Genomic DNA, 27,702 nt, shown 5'->3' with positions numbered 1-27,702 from the left:
CAGGTCAAGAGCAATGCAAGTACTTTCTGAATTCCGGCAAAATCGGGAACTCCGCCGTCTTTGTTAAGAAGCCAACAATCATTAGCAAATCAAGGGAGGCCGTTTAGGAAACGTTAATTGTCATACTCTTGGTCAGATCAAGTCTCTAAGTCTCTAAGTCTCCCCGTTAAAAATATTTGTTAAGTTTGTGTCATGTGTCTTTATTTTGAAAACAGAACAACAACATAAGCTTCCAAATCTTTCACAGCTTATGCATGCCCTCACACACACACCCTCTACATCAGCACATACATACATCCAATACAACAACTACCTCACACACATATACACCTACAGGTGAGCTATAAAATCTCTCTCTCTCTCTCTCTCTCTCTCTCTCTCTCTCTCTCTCTCTCTCTCTCTCTCTCTCTCTCTCTCTCTATCATTGCCTCATAAAGTTTCAGTTGAAGTTCTTTTTTATTTATTTATTTATTTCTTTATTCTCTGTCTTTGTTGGTTTGTTTTTGTCTATGCGTCAATTGTCTATTGTCATTTATGTATATTTGGGGGGGGGGGGTTTAAAAAAAGTTTATATGGTAGTATGCTGAAAAATGATTGAAAAGAATTGAAGTCTTGTATGGGCATATATTGTGAACTAGAAGAAGAAACAAGAAGAGAGAGAGAGAAAAAGGATGGTGATGATGATGAAATGTCATATTGAAATGAACTGTAAGCCTTGTGAACAATTCTACCAATAAACAAAGTAACAAAAAAAAGTTTTTGTCATGTGGTGCCGCTGGGCACTGTGCCACTTGCCCTTATGGATAATTCGGCCCTGGGTGTGTGAGCAGTAAGGGGAGGGCAACAGGTGTGTGTGTGTGTGTGTGTGTGTGTCCTCACGTATACTTCAGAAAATGGATATGGCAACTTGAGGGAAACAATATACAGTACACACATTACATTACATTTCATTGGGCAAAGGGACTTACAATCGAGGACATACGTAATCATAGCCTACAACACTTGCAGATATTGTGCAGAACAATAGCCAAGTGCAGATGCCAAGAAGGGTCATACTTTTTTGTATTCATTCTTTTATTACATTGGCACACACACAAACTGACACACACACACACACACACACACACACACACACACACACACACACACACAAACTGACACACAGTCAAAAATATGGAAAAGGTGCTGATGACCTCACCAGTACATAATTCTAACCACACTAAACTTATGGAAAGACAGACAGACAGACAGACAGACAGACACACACACACACACACACACACACACACACACACACACACACACACACACACACACTATTGATCAGTGCATAATAGCCAGGTTGACAGATAAGAGGACATTACTGATTTATGGACTTTATGGGGTACCTAAGTCTCCACCCCTTTCTTGTCGCCTCATGCGGCATGGAGAGTCAAAAAATAATTACTGGGCTTACAGTAGGGATACATAGGAGGCGAAGTGAAGCGACACGAAATTCAACCGTCATCAGGTCGTCGCAGCGAATCAAATGGAATGGAACAGTTATGTTATTGATTTGATTGGGCCGTGGCAGGCGAATCAGCTCCTCATTTACATAACATTAAACTGTCTTTAATAAGTTTGCTTCGCTCCTGATCGCTTGCTTTCGCCTCTCTCATAGGAATGAATGGCGAAATTGGCTTCCCTTGGCCAAATTCGCGGCTATGTGTCTGTAACGATGCGAATCCAAACTTGTAAAATCCACCTGTGCACCACAGATCCACAACGACTCGCCTCGTTCGCGTCCATTTTTTGTTTTTTTTTTGGTCAGGAAGTAGGGGGCGTGAGTTAAAAGCCCCATTGTCCCAACTGTCAATCAGACTACTATTCTCTGGAGGCAGCGTGCTGATTGGTTCGTTCCGCTCTGCCCGTTTGCATCATGAACGTAGCCATGTGGGCTGACCGCGTTTTCAAAAGATCAAGCGTGTTGTGCGCGATGATGTGACATTATACGTCACCTCATGTCATCTATCGACTTCTAACGACTTTTTTCAGAACCAATAGCGACTTTCGCCAATGTTCTTTTATCATTTTTTGCAACACTACATATAAAGGCGTTTGTGTCTAACGCCAGTGCATTCTGCGTTGAGGTGTGACGAAGGGTGCATCCCAATATGCGTCCTTGCCTTCTCCACTTTTGCTTGTCTCCTCGCCCCGCCTCCTGGCACCTCCTCCGTGGAGAAAATGATAAAGTTTCCCAGCTGTCAGCCTAGCCACAACAACTTTTGAGGGACTGTTTTTCATTCACCATAACAATTGCACACGAGAAAAAAACTTTACAATTGCGCTTTTGCAAGATATTGAATTAATTTTCCGTTGTCAGTGACATCATCATGAGATCACAAGCAGGCAAGTGAGCAAGGGAGGAGGGAAGTCCGCATATTGGACTCCACTCATGGTCCTCAACGCCGTGGGAACAGTGTTGCCAGACTGTATGCGGGTTAAAAATGGCGTTTTGAAGGGAAAACCACCCAATTTTTGGCCATAGAAATCTATAGAATTGTGCGGGCTGTGTGGCTTCCAGGCGGGTTTTGTGCATTTTTTGGGCTGGAAATCATTAGCCTCATCTGGCAACCCTGCGTGGGAATGCACTGTGATTGTCACATTATGGGGGTTCACACAATTTCTACGCCGTGTCGGCTATTGTCTGTTCTTCAAAGCGAAAGTGCTCTACTGTGCCCTGACCTAAACCATACCTAACCTCAACCTCTGGGGTCATGACCCACAATCAGGGGGATCACGTAGAGATGGGACTGTTTGGATGTAAGAACTGCAGGTAAAGCTTGACTGGCCATCAGGCATAGTGGGCATTTCTCTGTGGGCCCCGCATTCTTGTTGGCCCCTATTTTCAGGAATGTTCACATTTAGCTAGGGTGCGGGACCCACCAGTGAGTCATTTCTGTCCCGGTAATTATGAGGCAAAAGTGGTCCGGCCCTATTTCTCCCCCAGGCCAGCCTTGAACAGACATTGGAATCAGTGTTGCCAGATTTGGGCTGCTTAGGATGGCTGTGTGCGGGTAAAAATGGCATTTAACAGAAAGACCCGCCCAATTTTTGCCATAGAAGTCAATAGAATTGGGCGGTATTTTGGGCTTCTAGGCGGGTTTTTAGCATTTTTTTGGGCTGTAAATCATCCTCATCTGGCAACCCTGATTGGAATATAATGCACATCCCTGACTTAGTTTGTAGAGGGTAATCCGCCCTGTGTCATCCCACCGGATGTTGTCAGATTTTCTATGACAAATAAATGACTGACGTCCTGAAAACAAGCACAAAAGAAGCAATCAAAGGGGAGGGTCCAGTGTTGCCAATTTAGCGACTTTTTGCCACCTCTGGCGACAAAAAAAATAATTTAGCGACTTTTCAGGCTCAATCTGGCCGAATCTAGCGACTATTTCGCTTGTCTTGTGAGAGGCAAATCAGTGTCGCTCCCCACGACACCACACAATGCATTTCCAGAGGCGGCGGGTAGAGACAGACGTGACACATGATGCACCACGGTGTGGCAGCGTTTGTGATACGCGCAGGAATTCTCATGCGCGTACATCTGCTTGTATGAGACTACGGCAAGCGATATGGGACAAAGATATGGCAGGAACCGAATGTCAACATAAACCGAGATTACACAATCTTCGATATGGTCACCAAATGTTTTGGGACTGTCATTTATGTTATGCCTACACTTTGGAATTAGATCAGAGTCTTGTGGTTACACAGGTTTATTTAACTTTACTCGGTCTACCCTACAAGCATATGACAAATTTAAATGAGCACTAGCAGGCTGGCCGCACCGACCGCAGTGAATCTCGGGTACATTGCGACAAAAAACTCATCTAGCGCCTTTAACGGCTTTTTGGTGCATGTGGCGACATTTTAAAACGTGCATTTTCAGTGACAAATTAATTGTTTTTCCACATAATTCTGACTCTGCTGCGCCGCCGTCAGAAGCGTTTCCCACGGTTAAGCGGGGCTGCAGATAAGCTCTGATATCCAAAAAGTAGCTAGCACCGCCCATTTGTACTGTGGACAAAGGCATGTGGGCACGTTTTCTGTAGATCAGCGCGCCGTGCGTGACATTGTGACGTCATACGTAACGTCATGATGTCATCTAGCGACTTCTAGCGACTTTTCAGCAAGCCCATAGCGACTTTGGCTGATTTTCTTTTGCCAACACTGGGAGGGTAGTCAGTCGCGTGCCTAGTCAGGGAAGACCTTGCTCTTTGCGGGGGTCTGCGTGGCAGCTAAAATCCCCCACAAGTGACCACAGAAAATGTGAGTTAGCAGAGCTGTAGTAGGGTCACTTGTAAAGGGCCGTACACACACATCGCTGCTATTTACTAGGTTCTCGCTTGCTCGCCTCTCTTTCATGGAACGTTCACTGAAAGTTCCCGCGGCTTTAACTGCCAATGAACAGGTGAGAAGTACCAAACTCTGCCTTCCAATTGGTTACATGCTTACTCGCCTCGCTCGAAGATAAATATTTTCAACTCGGGATCCGCCCACATCGCATCGCTTGTACAGTACTCGCCTGCTAGTCTCGCTGGAACACATTGACATTCTATTGAGTTCATTCGCTGAGCGAGTAACTAGCAGCGACGTGTGTGTACGGCCAGTCCCGGATTAAGGTGGGTCTGGGCCCCGGGGCAAGGAGATTGCAAGGGCCCCCCCTCCCCGACACACACTCCCCTACAAAAGTCTTTCTGCTCTTCCTTCGTGCAAAATCTACCAACTCATCAAAGTTCACCTGTTGCACAAACTGTGATTCAATTGCAAGAAGTGAGAGGGAGTTCAGACGATTTTGGGTCATTTTCATCCTGAGCTCATTTTTTATTCGAGCCATTCTGGAGAATGACCGTTCCCCTTCACAGTTCGTAATTGGCAGAGTCAAGAACAGTCGAAGTGCGATGTAAAGACTTGGAAAAGTGGACTGCAAATCCAAATTTACCACGGTCTTCAGCATTGTATTTGGACATCTGTGTTCTTTTGGAATGAATGATTTGAATTTAACAAGTTCATCTGTCAGCCTCATGGTTAGATCAGTGGGATATGCTGCAGCAAGTGCTTCGGCCCTTGAAGTGAGCTCACTGATTGACATATTATCAGGCATGATAAGAACATGAAAAAGATTGTCAAGTGTGTGTATGCAGTTAACCGATGGTCAAGACAGGACACAAGCTTGTCAATTAGAACATTGAACGTTTCAATTCGAAACTTTTCTTTTCCACCTAATTTAACATCTGGCTCTGTACTTTCATCAGCCATATGTTTGCACTTCTTTGGGCGCTGGAGATCATGTCTGTAGTCTTGGGAGACTGAATCAGTAACACTTAAGGCTGATCTTTAAAAATGGGCAAAATTGTCTCTGTGCTGCCACAAAATCACGAAGAGAACTGAGAAGCTGTGTTGCCGTATTTATGTTGATGTTAGGCTTCTGTAACTGCAGGCTTGTGGCTTGGAACCGCTGCAGTATTGTATCCCAAAAATATGCCATGACAGCTATCTCTAGGGTGTCCAGTTTGCCACAAAGTGCAGAGAAACGCCCAGCTTCTGGGCTACTGTCAACAGCATTGACACCAACTAAATTCAATGAATGCGCAGCACAGAGGACATAACAAATCAATGGGGTTTTGGAAAGGAAAAACGTCCGCACGTGTGGGCGTCTCTAGCGACAAAAAAACATTTATCTGGCTGCTCGTCTTTAAAGTGACAAAAAACATTGTTCTCAACATAACTGTAGCTTTGCGCTGCTGTCAGAAGCATTTCTAACGGTGAATCAGTGCTGCAGATTAGCTCTGATGTGTAATAATCCGCTAGCACTGTCTTCTACTACAGACATAACCGTCCCCACACGTTTTCTAGACATTGGCATTGCGTGCATGGTGCTGTGACATCATACGTAATGTCATGATGTCATCTGGTGATTTTAAGCGACTTTTCAGAGAGCCAATTGCGACTTTCTGTGATTTTTAGCAGGACTGAGTCCACTGGAAAATCCATATTGGTTTTTCTCTTAGGGGTCTTACACACCAAGGCGGTAAAGCGTCGCGGAACGGCCACGTTTTTTACCGGCGTCAGTGAAAATACATTGAAATCTATCTGTCCTTACACACCAACCGGCGGTAGTCGGGCGTCAGCGGTGCGGGAGCCGGCTCCGCGCCGCGCTGCATTTGGAAAATAGAACTCGAGCGTATTTTACACGCCAGCGACCGGCGGTGTCTCATTCAAATGAATGGCAAAGTAGCATGCTAGCTTTGGCTGTGGGGAGGGTTTTGAATAGGACTGGCCGCGCACGCCGACGCTGTCAGTGTGCAAGGCAGAGAAAAGCACGCCGGCCAAAACTAAGCAGAAAGACCGCGTCCGTCCTGCGACCGTTCCGTTCCGCCCTGGCATGTTTTGGCCCTTACAATGGCTGCCGTTCCTCATGGCCCAGGGATCCTCTGGTTGTCGTCCCCCATGGCCCAGGGGCCCTCTGGTTGCCATACATCATGGCTCAGGGGCCCTCTGGTTGCCATATTCTGTGGCCCAGGGGCCCTCTGGTTTTCGTACTGCATGGCCCAGGGACCATCTGGTTGCCATATCCTGTAGCCCAGGGGCCCTTTGATTGCCGTTTCCTGTGGCCCAGGGGCCCTATGGTTGCCATATCCCGTGGCTCAGGGGCCCTTTGATAGCCGTCCCCCGTGGCCCAGGGGCCCTCTGATTGCCGTCCCCCGTGGCCCAGGGGCCCTCTGGTTGCCATATCACGTAGTTCAGGGGTCCTTTGCATACCTGCCGACCATTACGCATTTTGTGTAGCAGATACGGATTTTGACATCAAACTACGGTGCTGTCACTTCAAAATACGAGAAAAACCAATAGCAAAGTGTGTTCATGGGCCCTTATAAATTGCTCTGTAGACTTGCAACCAGACAGAGCCGTAGTATGCTCTGCTTGCAATTGTCTCGCGCTGGCCTTTCCATTGGCCAGCAACGTGTGTGTGTGTGTGGGGGGGGGGTATTGACCAATCAGTGCGCTAGTTTAGACGTCTTCATTTGTTGTGCTGCGCTCCTCTCGAGTCGAGGCATCAGCTGCCGATAGAAAGTTTACTTCGAAATCACACAAGCAGAGAGACTGGGTAATATAATACTCCTATAATCTCTGAAACAAGTGTCCTCCTCCTGTCATCATGTATTATCCATCTTGGCACTGTCGCTGTAGTTTTACAAGTGAGCACCGTCAAAATCACCGTTTCAAAGGTAAATGGGCTTTGAGGAAGGTAGCCGGTATGGGAATAGTGAATTGCGTCCAGTTGCTAAATCCGTAAACTTATGAAAATAAATAAAGGCCGAGGTCTGCCGTAATGGTTCACCCAATGTTTCGCCATATTTGACGGCAATATGTTGTTGCTTGTTTTGATATTGGACCGAATTACTTCCGAATGAGAAAATGTGTCGATGACTGCGCTATAAATTAGCAGATTAGCAGCAAACTAAATTCGGTTTCCCTTTGCGTCGGATCATTTAACTCGGGAAAATAAAGCGATAGTTCTAACGGTTGTGCTCGGAGTACATCCGTAAAACCTACCATGACACCGTACAGGAATACTGTTCCCCCCTGAGTCGTGGCCCATTCTGTGAACAGGTGTAACAGGTCGTGCGTTATACCAAATATGCATCACTCCACGACTACTATCCGTAATCACGTAAGGCAATATATTAATAAAATCAATTCTCCTATCATCATATATGTGCCGAACAGTGAACAATAGCCAACTCATGGCGGCAGATGAGGGTAGATAGGCCTACTATTATGCAGAGAAGTAAAAAAGAAGCGCTCAAAAGTTACCGTGGAAGTTCCAAGAGCAATGGCCATTAGCCCCCGTCCCTCAGTAGGGCCACTACATGACGCATTTTGTACTGAATGAATGCAAGTGTGATTTTGATGTTAGCCCCCAAGGTAATAATATTAACTTGATATTATCCTAGCTTAGATAACACTTGTCTTTATCTTTTTCTCTACTGCTGATGCTTCTTCACAGTAGGTGACAACATCACCATTTATTAATATTGGGGGAGATGATGTAAGGATCATTACAATTCAACTTTTTGTTCATACAAATCACTGAAATGCTTCGGTATTATATAATCAAATTATACATTTTCCTACATGTACCTTCTACAGCCAAAAAAATAATTAGCAAATGCTTCGATTTCATACTCAATTCCAGCTCCTTAACACCCCCAAGTGACCAAATGCTCTGTTTGGCTGGTACATAGGATAACTTAATAGCCACTTACTAGCCAGACTGGTGGTATGTTTGACTAGTAAGATTAACAGCCATATTGGCTGGTGATCAATAAAGTTAATTTAGAGGCCTGGATTCCAGCACACTATATCATAGCATTTTATTGGTGTTATGGTGTGAAACAAAAAAAACATCTTCCATGAAAGTTTAATAAATTATGGTAGTTCAAAGTACTGTGAAGAGTAAGATAAACTATTTGCCAGATACACGGGATGTTAGGCTAAAATGCATTAAAATGCAGGAAATTGCATCTAAGAAAAGCATTTTTTTTCTGGGGAGGACCCCTACACCCCCTCCCTGAATGAAGTATCTCATATCTTCCCTGTTGACATTTGGCAGTAGGTGTAGGGCAGACTATGCAAAACAAAGTAGTCTCTCAGATGGGCCCGCCGGCGGCCCCGTTGCTTTGCCATGCCAAGTTGTTGCGCCGTGAATTGCCGCGCCGCGATAAGTTGCTACTCAAAAATTTTTTTAAAGGTTGGCAGGTATGCCTTTGCCATCCTCCGTGGCCCAGGGGCCCTCTGATTGCCGTCCTCCGTGGCCTAGGGGCCCTCTGGTTGCTGTACGACATGGCCCAGGGGCCCTCTGGTTCCTATGTCCTGTGGCCGAGGGCCCTCTGACTGCTGTCACTCCCCCCAGCCCATTTCAGTTAACCCTTATAGACTAAAGAAGTACAACTAAAGAAGATCCTAGAATAGAGGGCTCTATCGCAATCAGCATCGACATCTGTATCTGGATTGTTGTTGGGCCCCCCTGGGCCCCCTGGATCCATGGGCCCCGGGGCGCCAGCCCCACTCGCCCGGTCGGTAATACGGCCCTGTGTACGGCCCTTAAGGATGAGTGAGAAAAAACTAGTTGCCATTGCCATTGAGAAACACATTCACATGACCGGCGGAGCAGGACAAAACAACAAGCACAAGCCCAAAAAAACGTAACCCGGGACTTTACAAAATTAACAGCGACTGCTCGAAAAAAGAAGCCCAAAGTTGCTCATTATAAGTGGACTTGGCAACACTGATCACATCATTTGTTGTACTAGTTTTGGATAGTCAGTGTTTTTAGCTTTTTGGTTTCATCATTTTTGTTTTGACAGGAGTGGACAGAGCTGAACACCCCAGTAACCGATGTCTGTAAATGTGTTTCTATTCCTGCCCAGGTGTGTAATCTTTCATTTTTAATGGAAGGAAGGAGCATTGCGGAGATGCCGTTACACCTTCTACTTTTAATGAGTCCTCCATACATATACGTACATATCTTCCTCAATGAAAGGATCACCATTGCCTGTAATATTCAAGCTCGTCCGTTTTAATAACTATGTGCCTGTCTCTTCTTGGTATAACAACTCTGAATGCATACAAGTGTTCATCAAAATAAATGGTTTGTAACTTAACAACTCAGAAGATGCTTTCCTTTTTCACAACAAATTATTGCACGAGTGGTCACTTGAATTTTAGAAAGTGGAGGTTACGCGCTCACACTAGTCTATTGCCTAATAATTATTATTAAAAACTGGGTGCTGAATCCCACATAAAACAAGGACAGCACTTTTCAGATGTTTCTTTTTATCATTCGCCTACGAACATTTTGGGCAGGGCCCTTCTTCAGCGTGTAATTGTGTTTACACCCATACGAGGTGATGTTTTTTTTTTTTATTATTGGAATTAAAAACTTTTAACTTTATTACCATTTTGGAATACAAACTTGCAGGCCACAATAGAAAATACAGTTTATACATGAAAAGACTGATCCCAAACAGTTGTGTTGAGCATGTGTCCTGTACACTTGGGTGAAGGCGGCGAATGAGGGCAGTTCATTTTGAATGGGAGGTGAACGGCCAGAGTACCGCATTAACTTGACAACCAGAGCCAAACCAACGGGAAATTTTCCACAAAAAAAATGTATTGGAGCACAGGGCCTGTCATCACTAGACTGACTATAAATCCATTAATCAATGATAATCCCAAACAGACAAAAATGTGTTTCAGTGCACCACAGTATCTAATTGTAAAATTAAACACACAAAACAGCTAAACAAGTGAACATATTTAGCCAAAACGAACAAAACAAAAAATAAAAATCTAATCTCACAATGTAGTAATTTACGATGTATATGATTCTTGCTGGAAAAAAAAATCCAAGAAAAGCTGGTAGAATGCGCTCAAAGAGCACAATTGTGTTTTTTGTTTGCTTTTGTCGTTTGTTTTTGTAAAAAGCTTAGCATCTGAAGTCCAAAGATGTTAGACAAAGAAATACTGAACTAAAACCTAATACAATAATACAGACATTGTACTTGATACATCACACTCTCCTCTGCTCCCCTTGGCTGTTCTAGGACCAGCTGAAACTAGTATGGTATAAGTAAGCTGTTGTGAGGTATGAGTTGCAGACCCGACCCGTCCCCGGGCGAGGTCCGATTGCAGTATTCCGGGTTTTTGTATGTCCGAGTTTGTAGCAGCATAAGTTTTGTGGAGGGATCACTGGACTGTGATCCGTTTTTTCCCTGACACGGAGAAGAAAAACCTTTCCAGAAGCACTACAAAATATATATATATACTGTATATTGATATACCAAGCTTTTGTTGGTTGTTTAAACCCAAAGCACAGGCAAAACTAGTCACAGACACAAAACGTGGTCTGCCTTCTTGTAGAGAAAACCGAACAAAGCGAATATCCACTTGTACACTGTGGACTTGCAGACTAAAGGACAACTAGAGCAGGTAAGAGTTTGCAAGATATGTAATGGTCCACCATTTCACACCTAGTCCAGAACAAAACATGACACCAACTACTTCAAAACACTAAAAACCAAAAGTAAAAGCAGCTTTCCAACGTGACATCTGGGAGGGGTGAGGTGGCAGAGGGATGGGTGCGAGCCCCTCAGGCCTTTACACTAGGAGCCAGAGCAACAACACAATATGGTCTCTTCACCCAATACAACCGTGGGCTGAGCAGGGCATGTGCGTGTATGGCTGTGTGCATGTGTCTTTGAAATGTTTGTGCCAACATCCTGCTGAGGTGTACCCACAAAAAGGACTGCACTGATGTCATTAAAAAAAGAGGTGACATTTAAGGGTGACACAGCACGGGTGACAATGTGGCTGACAGGCGCTCTACAGGGCAGTGACTACACGCCAGGGTTACCGTGGTGATGCATAAACAAAACACCACACCTAACTAGCTGTCCACAAAGCAATGGAGCCTCGTACAAGCACACAGACGCATCTGTGCAGGCGCACTCAAGTGCAGGCAAAACAGCTCTACCTCTAGGCCAGTTATATCACACCATTATGTTTAATTAGAAGGACAGAAGGGTATGAATACATGACATGACACCTGGGTCTTCAACACAGTGGTAGAGTGAGTGGTCAAAGTTTACAACAAAAGCTCGCACTGCGAATGAAGCAGAGGACAAAGCCAACCCAGAAATACAAATAAACAAAATAAAAACCAAAATAAAAACAAAATAAAAACAAAAGCTCTTCCACTGAGAAGGATAAAACGGTAGGTGAATATTATTTGGAATAACTACACCACAAACATGAACACACATTAAATTAAAAACAGTAGGCCAAGTAACCTTTGTCCAGTATAAAATGACATTAATGGATTCACACACACCCAACCAACCAACCGAAAATGAAACAGCTCAGATTCAGATATGTGTATAAAAGGGATTACAGAACACATTAAAAGGAGCGGAAAAGCGCATGTCCTGCGATCCGTGACGCTTCTAAAAACTGTCAAATGCGAAAAGCATCCCATAACAGTGATCTCAAACCTACAAAACACTCATTAGAACTCAATCTGCAGTGAGTACACACAGATTTATATGCAAGCCGACGTATGCTTCTCTGAGAAAACAGGACTCTCGTACATAAACACAGTATAATACAAACACATACAAGCTGTGACATGTTGTATGCATGGCTATACACTGTCGTTTGTGCCATCCAGTGGTGTTGTTGCTGGGGTTAAGTCGTATGCGTGGTGTGAGTGGTGTTTATGGCGCAGTTGGGCTCCCAGCATAGAGGGGAGCGGGTCGGGAGTGAGAGGGTTAATGACAGTAGAGGTTAGAGTGGCTGTGGAGGGGTCAGGGGGTAAGAGTTTTCAGTCTGCATCTGGGTGACGGGAAGTAGTCATATTGAGTTATGATGAGGTAGCGCAAGTTACACCATTACTGCTCTTCCTCTTCCTCCTCCTCAGAGGACTCCTTTGCCGGCTCTTCCTCCTTCACTTTTCTGGGCCTCCCTCTACCTTTCTTCGCTCCACCTGACGCTGGTGCTGCAGCCTTCTTTGCTTTAGTCTTGGCAGGAGTCTTGTTCTTGCTGCCCTTGGGCCGCCCCCTAGGCCTCTTCGGAGAGGGGGAACCACTGGGCTCCTGCTGTGGATGTTTCCTTGGTCTCCCACGTCCCCTCTTCTCGGCTCCATCCTTCTCCTTTGGAGACACGGTATCCTTGCCGGAATCACTCATGGTGTCCAATTATAAAACTGCAAACACACAGCAAATCCCATACGAGGTGATGTGCCCTAAACGGGGTGTTCACCGTTGACCCAATGATTGACGAACAAACATACATCTTGCTTCCACTAGGGTAAGGCACCTCAATGTGTTACAAATGTGTACTTTATTCACATCTATCTGTATGTATGTATATTACTTTTTTTCTTCTCCTTTAATTTTAGTTTTTGTTTGTTTTGTTTACATTTTGGGATACATTGTAACACAACAAGGTGCCTTATCACTGTACTGCCATGTGTGTGCCTGCTGGTCCATGTGGAACTGTGAAACACTGCAGGGTCATTCCACGCCAAATCAACAGGAGCCCGCACACTTAGGTCTCATGTTCAGGTTGGAAATTAAAAAAGAATCACATAAGACTCATTGGCATTTAGAAGAAAAAGAAGAATTCATGGAGAATGAAGAAAAAATAAGATAAAAATCTGTGGACAATCCCACAAGGGGTTCTGGAGCTCTGAAAATGACACCCAAAATGATTTGTCAGACTTGTGAGGTCTTCTGGTCAAACACTGATGGGGTTTCCTTTCTATTTATAGATTTTTATGAGAGTGTTCCTACTTGTCTCTACAAGGGGAAAAAAATCAAGAGGCTATGTTGGGCACAAATATGTCTTCTGAAGGCCTAAACAGAGCACAGCCAAGAACTCCAGTACAATGTGTATCATCTTTGAGGGAATGCTATGACGATGCAGGATCATACAGACCAAAACTGACAGTTTAGCAACAAACTATTCCTATCTATGTACCAGCATGCCAAATTTGAGCTTCCTACATGTTTTAGTTATTTGAGCTACGGGCTTGTGAACTTTGACAAAAAAAAAGAGTGTGAAAAAAATGGGCAGCCCCCTACCCCAGTAAAATTGACTGTAACACGGAGAGTATACATCTTACATTCAAATAAATTTACAGTGTTTCTTTGAAGTACCATGGGTACACTTGGTAATATTTTCAGAATTTTTTGAGACCTAAGTGCGCAGGCTCTTGTTGATTTGGCGTGGAATGACCCTGCAGTCAGTGTTGCCAGATGTGTCTGATCAAATCCCGCCCAAATTCAACAAATTACATTGACTTCTGTGGGCCCAAAACGGCTGAAAATAACGCCAAATGGCCAATTTTTCCCGTTTTTACCCGCAAACGCTTATCCCAAGGCACCCGCCCAATCTGGCAACACTGTCTGCAGTTGCTTTTGACAAACTGAAACTGTTTAACTGGCACTACTGAGCTGAACCGAGTATCAATTTCTGAGAGAATTAATCTAATGAAAGACAACGGTACAAAATTCAATTCCAAACTGTAAAATTGTGTAAAAATAACAGACATTTAATAACAAATATATTATAATATTACCCATTCTAATGCGGCCAATGAAAAAGGTCCGCTTCCACGGAGTGGACATCTCTTCCACTGTCTTGTGATGTTTCTCAAATGCGGCTCTTATCCACCTGCTACCATCCGGGTGGCAGAGGCTGATCTCCGATCCGATCGGAAACTGTCTGGCCAAAAAAAGGTTACTGCCCAGATCATCGTACGTTTCAGTGCCCTCCAATGACACGCGTGGAGGGACTTTGTCTAGGACCACTCTCTCAAATCTCCCAGACCACTTCTTTGTCCTCGGTCTCCAGTCCATTGGCAGCATTTTTATTTTGAGTGTAGAAAGAGAAACACTCTAATTGTTCTTTTCCACTGTGTGGACATTTCTGCTACCGTTTTGCCGGGTGGCAAAGGGTGATTTTCATGTTTCTGTCCAACTTCAACATGTGGCAAGGGCCCATGATTACCTCCCGATTAGTCTGTGTGCGTACACGAGGGGATGGTTCATCAAAACTACAGCCTAATAGTCTGCACATTCCCATGTTTGTGGCGTGCCCATCCATGGTCAGAGTTCTGACATTTCTGCCAATATAATGGAGGGCAGCAATGCTGTGAAGAACGAGTTGTTGGTACGTTGATGCAGATCATCATTAATTCATTTTTTAATTATTATTGTGCCCATAGACCATGGCGTAGCGGGAAATTTGTAGCCATATAGTTGCAGAGGGCATCTGATATTTTGAGCACCTGAGTCTGGGGTTGTTGTAGGGACTGCTGATTGGCTGAGGGAGTAGATGTTGCCAGGTCAAAGCCTCTGCAATCCATGATGGGTAGAGTTGCTCTGACTCACTCTCTCTCACTAAAATTGTGCAGGGCACAGCACTTTGCAAAAACTGTAGTGAACAACGAGTTGCTGTTGGGTTGATGCAGAGAGTGTTTTTGTGAAGAAGTACTCAACAGGGGTTTTCCAATGACCTTTTACACCCACAATCATCATCACTAGAACTTCCCTGGCTTCATCAGTGTTCTCTACCCCATCCCCCAAATACACAAATCCCACCATTTTATTTTCTCTCGGGTCATACACAATTTGTTGTCTTGTGTCTATGGCGTCTATTAGGAGTGCAACGTTTTTTACAATTTCGAGGGTCTTCTTGCACTTCTGTCTTCAGAGTTCTGATCATATTGAGGGCAAGACCAGCTCCCGTTTTGACTGTAGAAATCCACCTGTTGTAGATGTAAGCAAAGGTATGACCAACCCTTAGGGGTCCCCAATAATGAGTTATTACGGTAAGATGTAGCCTGATAAACCAGCCTAAATGTCAGACCGGAGTAATTTAGTCTGGTCCCGATGAACGATACCTCCGAATTTGTTGATGAGAAAAACCTGTTGTTTTTTCAAACCAGGGTTGGTGTTCTGTATACAGACGGATGTGAATAGATTGCAGGAAGGACACGGGCAGGGCCGGCCCTAAGCAAAAAATAAAATCAAACAGAAAGCCATTTAGCACAAATGAATATCTCAGTTTCACTTCAAAACTATTACTCTTCGTTGTATTCTGCGTTTTACAATTAAAAGTGGTACATAGAAAATGTCGTTGTACCCACCATCGTTCAGGTGTCTGTCCCCCAATATATGGTTTCTGTTTATAAGTGGTACATGAGAAAGACATACAGTATGCGTATATGATCAGGGAAAATGGTGGAGAGTTCATTTCTTCCTGGAATTTTGCTGCTCACAGGGGGGCCCTAAGCCATTGCATAGTTTGCTTATGCCACGGGCCTGCCCTGGACACGGGCAGTATCATTCATAACAACTCAATGGTAGATCAAGGTTACATGTAATAGCATATGCTAGTATAGTGCCATCAGGTGGAGGGAGAGGGTATTGCACTATACCACAGTTGGTCATCTCTCAAGCAGCTTTGCTGAAGTCTCCACGCCAAATAGTGAAACAAAGTCTTGCTCAATCTGTGAAATTAATATAGAGCTCAAAACCCCTGCATGAAAAGGTGTAAATAGAATATTACTGTATTTTTTATGTTAAAATCATACTTACCAGGCCTTTACGTGGGGTGATCGTTCCGCATCATGAACCATCTTTTTTGCAGAGCACCGAATGTTTGCTTCATCTTCAGCCGCACAGTGTTTTAGCAGCAACTTACTATTATAATTAAAGAATGTTTGCTGTTAGTTCCATGGCAAGCAACAGGAAATCAGTAGATTCAGTACGACTAGTGTTCTACCTAATGTTAACACTAGGGGGAATCTTTAGCTCTAAGCCCACAGGCAGCAGCACAAGAGCCATAGAGGTAGAAAATAACACTAGAGAGGACACAGCAATTTGCGACAGCACTGGGAAATGGCAGCTGGAGCTTCCCAACTTCCGTAGGTAGTGTAGGTACTTTCAGGCAATGCAAGTCAATGGAGAACACACCCACCCCTGTCAAGAAATTAACTAAAACTGTGTAAATATAAAGTAACACTTTAATCAAAGACCAGATTTGAAATGTCAGGCTACATATCTACTGAAATCATATGAGTCGATAAAATACATTTAAAAATCAAATAATATATTTTATGAACATAGTTAGCAACACACTTCAACTATTGTCCTTGTATAGTGTGTTGATGGACATTTTCACATGATTAAGCCATTTTTGACAGAGGTGAGCCTCGTTCTCCGTTAATTTCCATTTCTCTGATCTACCTCCAGATAATGGCCGCTACAGATTGCCGTAAAAGGGGGGGGCGGGGTCCTCTCTAGTGTTATTTTCTACCTCTATGGACAAGAGCCTTCACGAAGGCCAAAAGGTGTGTTTTTTTGTCCCGCCCTCTTCAAATCAAACCGTGATTGGTCAATTTCCCCATCACTCTCTAAACCAAAACACATAGCCAGAGCCAGCTTGGCCTTTGTGAAGTCCCGACCAATTAATGAGCCAGTTAATCTTGCTTCGATAGAGATAGACAATTCTGATTGGATAGTATAGTTCAGTACAGTAACCCTTTCATTGCTGATGTGAATTTGACAGTAAACTCAACTTTGGAACATAGATTAGTGAAAATGACTGTAGTAATAAATGTATTGTATTAAATTAAATGAGAGTGAGGAGTTTTTATGTATTCATATATTATTTCATATATTTTTTGTTCTGAAATTTTAAGGCCTTCTCTGAAGGCGTAGAAGGCCCTGAGGGTTCCCCACTGCCATCTAGTGTATGCCTCATGAATGACATCGCCTCCCTCAGCCGTTCTTCACTCACCTCCTGCCAGTGGTGTAGTCTACGTAGAACGCGGGTGTACGGAGTATACCCACTTCTAAATTTCAGGGATTTCAGTATACCCACTTAAAATTGATTGATCCATTTTTTTGAATAGCACAAATATATACAGTATACCCACTTCAAAAGATGCTCGAATATACAGTATACCCACCATAAAAAAGTAGACTACACCACTGCCTCCTGCTCTCTTTTTTTAAAGTATGTTTGGGGGCTTTTTGCCTGTATTATTGCAGGACAGTATGAGAGTATACAGGAAATGACTGGGAGAGAGAGATGGGGGAGGACCGGGAAACGACAACTTCCGGACTCGAACCGGGGTCACCGTGGGTGGGAATGCAAGCCCAAATGTGGGGGGCTTAGCGCACTGCGCCACAGCGCCCCCCAGCTCTGATTCTCTAATATCCCTCTCAGAACCTGAAGTCCTTCATGGCGTTTGTTGCGTGCTTGACTACCTTGTTACGACACAAGAAAACTCACCTTTCCCATCGGTAACGAGCTGGAGCCCTTTGCAATGCTTTTTGCCGCATCATGTGTGTGTTTGTGTGAGTGTGTGTGTATTTCATGTACATATCTGTATCAGTATGTTAGTGTTTCCTACTGTGTGTGTGTGTGTGTGTTTGTGTTAACATTTTCAGTGAATGTGTCAGACAAAGTATGTAAATTAATGTATCAGTTGTCTGCACAGAGTTCTGACATGTATGCCAACATCATGCAGGGCAGCAATGCCGTGAACAACGAGTTGCTGTGGGGTTGATGCAGAGAGTGTGTTGGAGAAGAAGTATACAACTGGGTCTTTCCAGTAACCTTATAGACCAGGGGTTCCCAAACTTTTTCCCCTGCGCACCCCCTTGTACATTTCAGTGTGGTTCGCGCACCCCCTAAGCAAATATTTTGGTGTGCTGATGGCCACACAAGTATGGATTCACTGCACATTCACTGCACATTATGCACAGTTGTTTAGGGGAATCCTCTTTTCCAATAGTCTAGGAGTTAAATTACACCTCAGATGGACCTTTCCAGCATACAATTCACCATCCAATTAAAAACTACTTAAATATTGGATAAAAACTCACATATCCGCCATTACTCTATTCAGCTCGCACACCCCATTATTGCAGGCCGCGCACCCCCAGGGGTGCCCGCACACCAGTTTAGGAAACCCTGGTATAGACCCATAATCGTCTTTTTTTCTTCTTTTTCTTTTTATTCTGCCTGTAGTGTAGTGTAGACCATGGCATAGCGGGAATTTGTAGCCATATATAATTGCAGAGGGCATCTCTGATATTTTGAGCACCTGAGTCTGGGGTGTTGTAGGGACTGCTGATTGGCTGAGGGAGTAGCTGTTGCCAGGCCAAAGCCTCTGCAACGGGTAGAGTTGCTCTGACTCTCTTTCACAAAAATTGTGCAGGGCACAGCACGTTGGCAAGAAAAGGGGTAAAAGTGAAATTGAAGTCGCTCCTCTTTCGCAACACTCGCCACCCACCTTGCTTTCAGTCGTCCAAAAGCTATTATTTCAATGCACGCCCGAGCTGAACTTACATATACATTAAATGACACCTGCTGAGGAATCAATTGTGATGACTTACTATAGGCCTTCATCAACCATGTCAACAACGGATAAGCAGTGTCACTTGTGATTTAAAAAATTGTAGTCTTCCCATCAACTTCCAAAGATCTCTGTAAAACAAAGAGCACATGCCAGTGGTAATGACTAATTTTAAAATTAAAAAATAATTTTGAGGGTGCTGGCCCAAATAAAACACTTATATTCGAACAGAAAGGGGCGCACCTTGCATCAAACTGTTTTTTTGTTTTTTTTTATTTTTTTACACAGACACGTTTCGGCATGTGCCTTCCTCAGTGTACAACTTGCCACCAGCTTGGCACTAGAAGACACAGATGGCATTTACTCTGAATGGTTCGCTCTAAACAGGGTTGGTGTTGTGTATAGATCAAGGTTACATACATGCAATATCATATAGTAGTGGCCCTGCCGTGGCCTAACGGTGGGGCACTGGGTTACCACACCGGCCATTCTAGCCAGGGTCATTTGCCTGTCCCTCCCTGTCTCTCTCTCCCTGTCTCTCTCTCTCTCTCTCTCTCTCTCTCTCTCTCTCCCTCTCTCTCCCCACTCATTTCCTCTCTCTCCTGTCCACTGTCCTGTCTAAAATAAAGGCAAAAAAGCCCTGTATTTAAAAAAATGAAAATAAATAAATAAAAAATATCATATAGTTGTATAGTGCCACCAGGTGGAAGGAGATGGTATTGTACCATACCACAGTTGTCCATCTCTCAAGCAGCTTTGCTGAAGTCTCCTCATTATAGTGAAACAAAGTCTTGCTCAATATGTGAAAAAGTATTGTAGAGGACCAAAACATCATCATTTTTCATCCTGTGAAAAACTAAGAGGTCAAAACCCATGCACGAAAAGGTGTAAATATATATAAACGTTATTCAACAGACTCAGGGTCCAGATTATCTACAATGTATGCATTATAAAAGAAACAAAAACAAACATATAAAACATCCACACTCATAACCCATTGTGGGCATTTTAAATAGAACATTGGTGTATTTTGTTTGTCATATTTACCAGGCCTTCAATTGAGGTGATTGTTCCGCATCATGAACCATCTTTTTAGCTGAGCACCAAATGTTATGTCTCATCTTCAGCCGCACGGTGTCTTCATCAGAAGCATCTCATGAATAACATTGCCTCCCTTTACAATGTTTTTAGCCGCATCGTGTGTCTTTGTCTGTGTCTTATTTGTGTGTGTGTAAGTTAGTTAGTTATTTAATCCCGTATATATTGGATGACACCGAAAGCCTGGAACATATTTCCAGACAACTGGGCCCATGATTACCTCCTGGTTAGTCTGCGTGCGTAAACGAGGGGGTTTCATCAAAACTACAGCCTATAATAGTCTGCACATTCCCATGTTTGTGGCGTGCCCATCTGGTCTTACACAATTTGTTGTCATTTCCGAATTCTTGCACCTCTGTCTTCAGAGTTCTGATCATACTGAGGGGAAGACCGGCTCCCGTTTTAAATGTAGAAATCCTCCTGTTTCCTCGCATGTGAGGAAAGGTTATTATGTCAGGATTGTGGGCTTGGGGGTGGTCGAGAAATGCACCGCGCGAGCAGTACAGTAGAACACTCACTGATGACAGCCTGTCAGAATCCACGGCCACGCGCACACACAGCAACAACGGTTTGTTGTCAGTTTCAAGGTCTGTCTGCCCTACATGAAGTGAGGTGGTAAGATAACTTACGATTTTGCCAGTTGTTGCTTCAGGTAACAGCATGTTTTCAGTTGGATTCGCGAGAAAAGCGGTCCGTGTTTCTTTAACCTATCAACGTTTATTGTTCTTTTTTTCCCCTAGTTAGCAACTATAACTAGCCCAAAGTCCTTTGATTAGCCCAGTTGTATCATACCACGTCCGTCCGTGTCACCTGTTGCTACTTTGTTTGCTACCTAATGCAAATATAAAGCTAGTAAACAAACTATAACTTCACTTCATCATTTTTAAGTAGCATGACTGCATGTTGTTGTCTCCCGTGACAGCGCTTCAAAATGGGTTTGGGAATTTCGTATCCCCTGGTGACTGAGCCAGAAAGCTACGTGGATGCGGACTATGACGAAGGTAAGCTTAACTTTGTCTTTTTTGAAAATTTTGAAAGGAGGACAGAGGCAAATATGGCATGTAGGCTATCCTTGTTGGTCAGCATGTGGACTAAACCAATCAAAATTATTTATAGGCTACTCAGTCTACTGTAGGCAGGCAAAATTAGCAGGGTTTCCAGAGGAGACCAAACTGTGAACAAGAAAACTTCCAGTTTGAAGTCCTATTTGTCACAAGTGCATCTGCTTTGCATTTCATGCCATGGATAATATTAGACAGTGACATTGTTATTAGTATCTGTAATGTCTACTACGGCACATTATTTGCACTTAACCTGTTCTTGTGTTTTGAACATTTTAGTGATATTTTTTTTCTTTATACTGTAGTTATTTTTCTGTAAGAAAAAAAACCTTATTTTCTGCTGTGGTCGCCCCCCCTACCCCTTTTGTATTTACAGAATCTGATGCATTTGACTTTGGGAAACAGCTGCATGAGATCACACTGTCCTACTGCTATGAACTGATTGAGCACAGGATCCGTTCAATCAAGGAAACAGAAAAATTCAAGAGTATGTTTACTTTCTTATTTCAACCAGTCCATCCGTAAAGCAAGTGGCTGTGTTTGCACAGATCAATTGTTATCCTATTTTAGTCGTTGGGGCAGCCCCAGCCTTAACCATTAGGGAGGTGTTTTTAAGATCAGAGGGTTGCAGGTTTGAATCCCACCCTTACCTCTCCTTATACCTCATCCATGCTTTGGGTGAGGCACTTCATACTGCTCCAGGGACTGTAAGCAATACCCTGTAAAGTAAGTGTAAGTCGCGTTGGTTAAAAGTGCCAACAAAGTGTAATGTAGTGATTATTATAAGCATATACAATTATGTCATATACACAGCCTTTCTGAACTAGTAGGCTAGGTCTTGATTTTATGAAATTAGGCTATGTTACGATCGATTACAGCGTAATCTTTTTTAGGACTATTAGGCTATTATTGTGTGTGTGTGTGCACACTTTCTCACATGAACCTGGGACAAATGGTGCCGTACAGTTAATGTGGGAATGTGTGTATGTGTATTTGGAAAGCACTTTGAGTCAACTTTATTGTTGTGATACTACAGCCTATATAAATACATGTTGTATTGTATTGTACTCTGTGTGTGTGTGTGTGTGTGTGTGTGTGTGTGTGTGTGTGTGTGTGTGTGTGTGTGTGTGTGTGTGTGTGTGTGTGTGTGTTTGACCCATGGCCTATGGATGTGCTTACTTGTTTATATCTTGTTTATGTTATTGTATTTTAATATTTGTTTTACCTGTCCAGGGACTGCAGATGGAAATTAGCTATATAGCTATAATCTGGCACAAGCCATCTTTTTACTTCTGTAATCAATGTGTATTGTGCATGGTCCCTGTTGAACTAAACTAAATAAACTAAACTAAACTCCTCAGAGTATGGCTACACCTGGCCTGACGTTGTCTATGAGTTCAAGGAGAAGTATCCTGAATGGAGAACGGAGGATATAACCAACATCAAGCGCCAGTTTGAGTTTTTTGACACCTGCGGCGACAGACTGCTGAAGTTTGAGGATTTGTGAGTTTGACTCAAAGCACCACATTCCTCCTTCCATAGTGGTCATTTCTCCTGAGTGGCCAAAGTACATTTTAGTTTAGTATAATCAATACTGTTGTATAATATAGTATAATTAATAATATTATTAATTGATTCGTACATATTAGTACTATGAGTACTTTTTCTTCTTTTCTTCGTGTTTGAAATTCTATTGACAAAAATGAACAACACTATAGAAGCTGCATTTATGCTTGTGAAGATGAACTGCATACTGCATGTTGCATATTTCATTTTCATTGTATGTGTGCTTTTAACACTGTACACATGTATAGTGATATTCTATCATCTTATCTTTTCTATTCTATCCTAACATATTCTACTCTCATCTTTTGGCACTAAAGACTGTCTTGCAGTTAGTAGTTTGGCCACCAGATGGCAGCAGATTAGCTTGTATAGTCATGGCCAGAGTTGTGGCAGCAGATACACTTGCATAGTCATTGCCAGAGTTGTATGAAGTGGACGTACAGTTGCAAATACAGTCACAACACTACTAGTATTATGTTTCCTAACTGCAAGTTGCAATCTATACTACTAGTATTGTAATTACATCTGTAATGGCACTTCAACTTCTACTTTATACAACTGTAGTGATGGCTCTGAGCAGAGGTTTGAGGTGGAGTCTTTTTGTGTGACATTGGTGCTTTGCTTGTCTTGGCCTGTGGTAGCTGTCAGGCTCTGGACCTAATGAACAACGAGGACAGTGAGGAGGAGCGCAAGGCTATTTTTGATGCCGCCGCCATTCAGGGGTACAACACCCTGAACTTCGACGAATACATTGAGGTCAGTCAGTCTGCACAGACACACACACACGCACAGACACACACACACACACATGCACACCCACACCCACACGAACACCAGGGCTTGACACTAATGTATTTGCTTACCGGCCACTGTGGCTAGTGGTTTTCCCAAATCACAAAATCAGCCTTTCTGACTAGCCAGTTTTGTTATCAGCTACTTTTTTTTTAACCATCACATGTAGCACCAGGGCATATCACGCAGGGTTCCCGCGGGGTCTTAAAAAGCCTTGAAGGCATTGAATTCGAGAATTTGGAAATAATACCTTAAAAAAGCCTTGAAAAGCCGTGAATTTTCATGTGTAAGACTTAAATTTGGATGCCGAATATAAATTGTCACTTTCCATTGTTCATTACTCAACAGTCATTATTTTTTATGATCTTTATATTGTTTATGTAAAAATTGTACGAGTGGTCAAGTAAATGGTGGAACTGGAGTTGTGGGCGGAACCATCACGCGCGCACACACACCGAGCAATGAACACATAACTTAGATTTTAACTTTACCATGGCCACAGAGCCACAGAGCTAAGCTAAGGTTGTTGATAGTTTATCGCACGAAGAAGACAAACTGTGGACAAACGGAAAGTGAGGTGAAGTGAGGTGAAACGTCGGCAACAATGGGCAAATGTAAGTTTAGCCAGGCTTGGCTACACAATCATTCATTTCGTGAATGGGTCAAAGAAGTGGATGGTGACCAATTCGCAGCGTTTTGTGCTCTCTGTAAACGGACTTTTAAATTGGGCACGATGTGCGTCAAGGCGCTCGAGTCAAATGCAGTCCTCGAAACATATTTCGTGCGTCAATCATAAACGACAAACGCCGTCTGTGTTGTCTGTTTTTAGCCAACAACAACCTAGCACCACTAGCACTCAATGGGCTTTTGTATGGCACAATGCCGGGTTAAAAAGTGCCCAGATCTTCGATACAGTCACATGTTGTAAAAAGGGGGATTAACGTTTTACTGTTGTTTTAAAGGGTAGAAGTTGTTGAGAACCACAAGCTGAGTAGCGTTTCGTTTGTGCAATTAGTTCAACTGAATCAACGGGTAGCCTAGGCTAGAGAGAATGTGAGTGGAAAGGGTGGTGTTGTCAACGTTTTACTGTTGTTTCGAAAGGTGTACTAGTTGAATCATAATCTGACGAGCCGTTCGTTTAGCCGATGAAACGTCAGTGCAGTCGAAGCAACGAAGGAGGGAGTGTGAGATAGAAGCGGTGCCCTTTCTGTGTGTGTGTGTGGTGTGTGAGTTTGCGCGCGCGCTGTTGTATGCGTGGCTGCCTCTCGATTGTTTAGAAACAAATATCAACATACACAGACATTGATTTTGGTTTTGACAGGCGCTTAAGATTTTTGATAAGACGTCCGTGCAGTCTAGGCAATGGAGGAGGAGGGAGTGAGAGAGAGAAGGAGTGCCGTGCGTGTGTGTGTGTGGGTGGGTGATAACAATACCAAGGGGGCGCGGCTTGCTTGGATAGACTAATAAATCCAGACCTTTGGTGAATGACTGAAACTTGTGACGAAGGTGAATCCCAATAAATAGTGAACACAACATTATTCACAATAATGTGTGATAATAACACATGTTATATAGCTAAATAATTTATTTTACATATGAGTTTCTTATCATAGGCCTATTCATTTATTTTTTAAAAACGTTTTAGACCAGATACCAAGCTACTAGGGGGCAGGCTATAAAATATGGTAATTTTAAATGCAAACAATTTGATGGAGCTAAATTAATTGAAGCCTTAGTTATATTTTACAGGCGCTATGCTTAAGTTTCTGACCAGCTCAGACTCCTGTCAGTCAGCCAGTGGAGGGCCAGCACAATGTTCAGGTAGTACACAGATGAGCCAGGTACACCTGCAGCTGATGAGGTAGTCACATGTTCAGTACAGCCACCGTTGTCTACATGTTCACAATCTGTTATGACATTATTGATGTTTTTGTGTCAAGAGCGCAGAAAGGGAGACTTTAAAATTAAGCTTGATTTGAGTCAAATTTTGTGTCTGTGGTTTGTGTTTTGCGCGGGGGGGAGTTGCGCGCTTTATGGGGGCCCCTTGGCATATTTTTGCGTAGGGCCCCGTGGAGGTCAGAACCGGCTCTGGATAAAGGTATTAAATTTGAGGATAAATGGTCTTAAAAAGTCTTGAAAAAGCATTGAATTTGACTTGAAGAAACTTGTAGGAACCCTGATATGGTGGCTCTATACACTACTGATGTGCTGTACCCGAGATTAACCCTTTGAGGAGTAAGGATTTCCCCCCATTTCTTCTAGAATTTTACTCTAACACTCTACAGCTCCCATAGAAGTGTGTGTTAAAAATCTTGCAAAATCCTTATGACATCATAATGAGAGCTCACGATTTTGGCAAAATTCTAATCACATTTTTGTGATGGTACTCCTCAAAGGGCAAGTGATGAGCATTCTTGATATAAAGATCAATCCCAATCGAATCTCACGCACATCCAAAAACTGGTTTCCGGTGCAGGTTCAAAAAAGTTAATCCATAGGCAGTGATGAAAACCGCACACCGGAATAATATAAAGGGTCAGCTAAGTGTAATGCAATGTAATGTACTGATACTGTTTTATATAAATCCGTGTCGTGTTGTATTTGCTTTGTGTTGTGCAGCTGCTGTACAAGATGAAGAAAGGTATGCCTATCGTCCACCCACCCGAGGAGGACGACCATAAAGACATGGAGGAGATCATGAACGAGGTCTCACAGATGGACCCCTTCCGCCAAATGTGTTACGGCGTCTTCTAACATGGACAGAGTTTTTAACATCGTCAGATATTGATCTATGAAAAGTTATTACAGAATTAAATTTTTACACATTGATTTCGACTCCGTATTTTATTCCATTTCAGTTCCATTTTGCATATTTATACACTGTACACATACGGTATAATAACCTCTGCATTGTAAGAAGTGATCAAATGGTTTATTTCATGGTTGCTTTATTTCATACAATTCATAGCAAGATATGATGTGCTGCAAGCCATTGGAAAGAAGTGCAAAAATATTGTCAGACAGTGCTGTTAAGATTTAAATTTATATAAAATAAATGGTGTAACTTCGTAACCTCTTCTATTAAAGGAAAACTGTTCATCGAAGCAGTCATAGCAAAAAAAGAAGTAATGCTTTTGTTAATGGACTGTGTTGTCCTGGAGTATTCCAAGAAACTGGCTAAATAGTAAACCATGTTACATTACTCTGGAGGTAGTGGTAAATCATCTAATAGAAGAGACAGGCGTCCTCATTTTCTTAGCTAAATGACACCTGTGGATAATCTATTAGCAAGTTTACCACTTCCTGTAGGTTAACTTGGGCAGGTTCATCACTATAATACTCTTGGAATCTCTGTCTTAACCTTGTTCTTGGAATCTATTAAGAGAAAAACTGTTAATCGAAGCAGCTATAGCACAAAAAAAAAGAAGAAGAAATTAATAGTTTTGTTAATGGACCGTGTTATCCTGTATTAGTCTTGTTTATCCATGAGTGCGGAGCTGTTTGTGGCAGCACTGGCAGGGGCTCTATCCAGCAGGTTGTGCTTCTCCAGGTGCTGAGAGAGGGCCGGACGGTCCAGACTGAAAGACACCACCAGTGACATTAGTAAAGCACAACAAGAGCATAATAGCTTTCCTAATCAACAGTGATAACTTGTAGGGCTTTGCATAAAGGCATATGGATGCTCTGAGATATGGTTTTAGCCTATGGTTTTAACCTTTATTGTGATAGGACAGGGAAGAATGAAATAGGAAATGAGTAGGGCCATGGTTTACTAAAAGTTGCTCACATTGATCAAATGATCTTTGTAATCAGTTGTGGTTCGAGAAACTGCCTGGGTATTTTTTAGTGTTGCACCGATACCGATACCAGTATCGGTTGATCAGTGGATCGGCCCTAAAATGTTGGTGTCGGTATCCGCGAGTACCAACAAAAGTATAAAAGGTTTTGCTGGATTCACGCTGTATTAGTCTTTTTCCTGTTTCGCAAAGGTAGGCAGCAGCCTGACAAAGCCATGCAAGTAGTATGCACTACAGCCCTTCATATACATTTCAAGGGTGGTATCGGTATGGTATCGGTATCGGCCGATATTGCACAGCCAGGTATCGGGTATCGGTATTGGGGACAAAAAATGGTATCGGTGCAACACTAGTATTTTTGACCCCCTTGTTTATCTATGACATTATGATTGGCTTAATCCATTGTCTA

General features: G+C 43.0%; 2 protein-coding genes across 2 annotated transcripts; one reads left to right on the top strand and one right to left on the bottom strand.

Annotated features, from left to right (window-relative positions):
- Positions 1-11,800: 11,800 nt before the first annotated feature.
- Positions 11,801-12,810, bottom strand: LOC134443020 (high mobility group protein HMG-I/HMG-Y-like). The gene has a single exon (XM_063192959.1). It carries the CDS (start codon positions 12,789-12,791, stop codon positions 12,495-12,497), a length of 297 nt encoding a protein of 98 aa, XP_063049029.1. The 5' UTR covers positions 12,792-12,810; the 3' UTR covers positions 11,801-12,494.
- A 7,824-nt stretch (positions 12,811-20,634) lies between these two features.
- On the top strand, positions 20,635-26,325 carry si:ch211-122l24.6 (uncharacterized protein LOC557261 homolog). The gene is made up of 6 exons (XM_063193000.1): positions 20,635-20,664; positions 21,000-21,078; positions 21,515-21,625; positions 22,500-22,641; positions 23,346-23,460; positions 26,116-26,325. Exons 2-6 carry the CDS (start codon positions 21,009-21,011, stop codon positions 26,248-26,250), a joined length of 573 nt encoding a protein of 190 aa, XP_063049070.1. The 5' UTR covers positions 20,635-20,664; positions 21,000-21,008; the 3' UTR covers positions 26,251-26,325.
- The last annotated feature ends 1,377 nt before the right edge of the window (positions 26,326-27,702 follow it).

Source organism: Engraulis encrasicolus, unplaced genomic scaffold, assembly GCF_034702125.1.
Source record: "Engraulis encrasicolus isolate BLACKSEA-1 unplaced genomic scaffold, IST_EnEncr_1.0 scaffold_27_np1212, whole genome shotgun sequence".
In the NCBI taxonomy this organism is placed as follows: Eukaryota; Metazoa; Chordata; class Actinopteri; order Clupeiformes; family Engraulidae; genus Engraulis; species Engraulis encrasicolus.
This window is presented reverse-complemented; position numbering and strand designations above follow the sequence as displayed.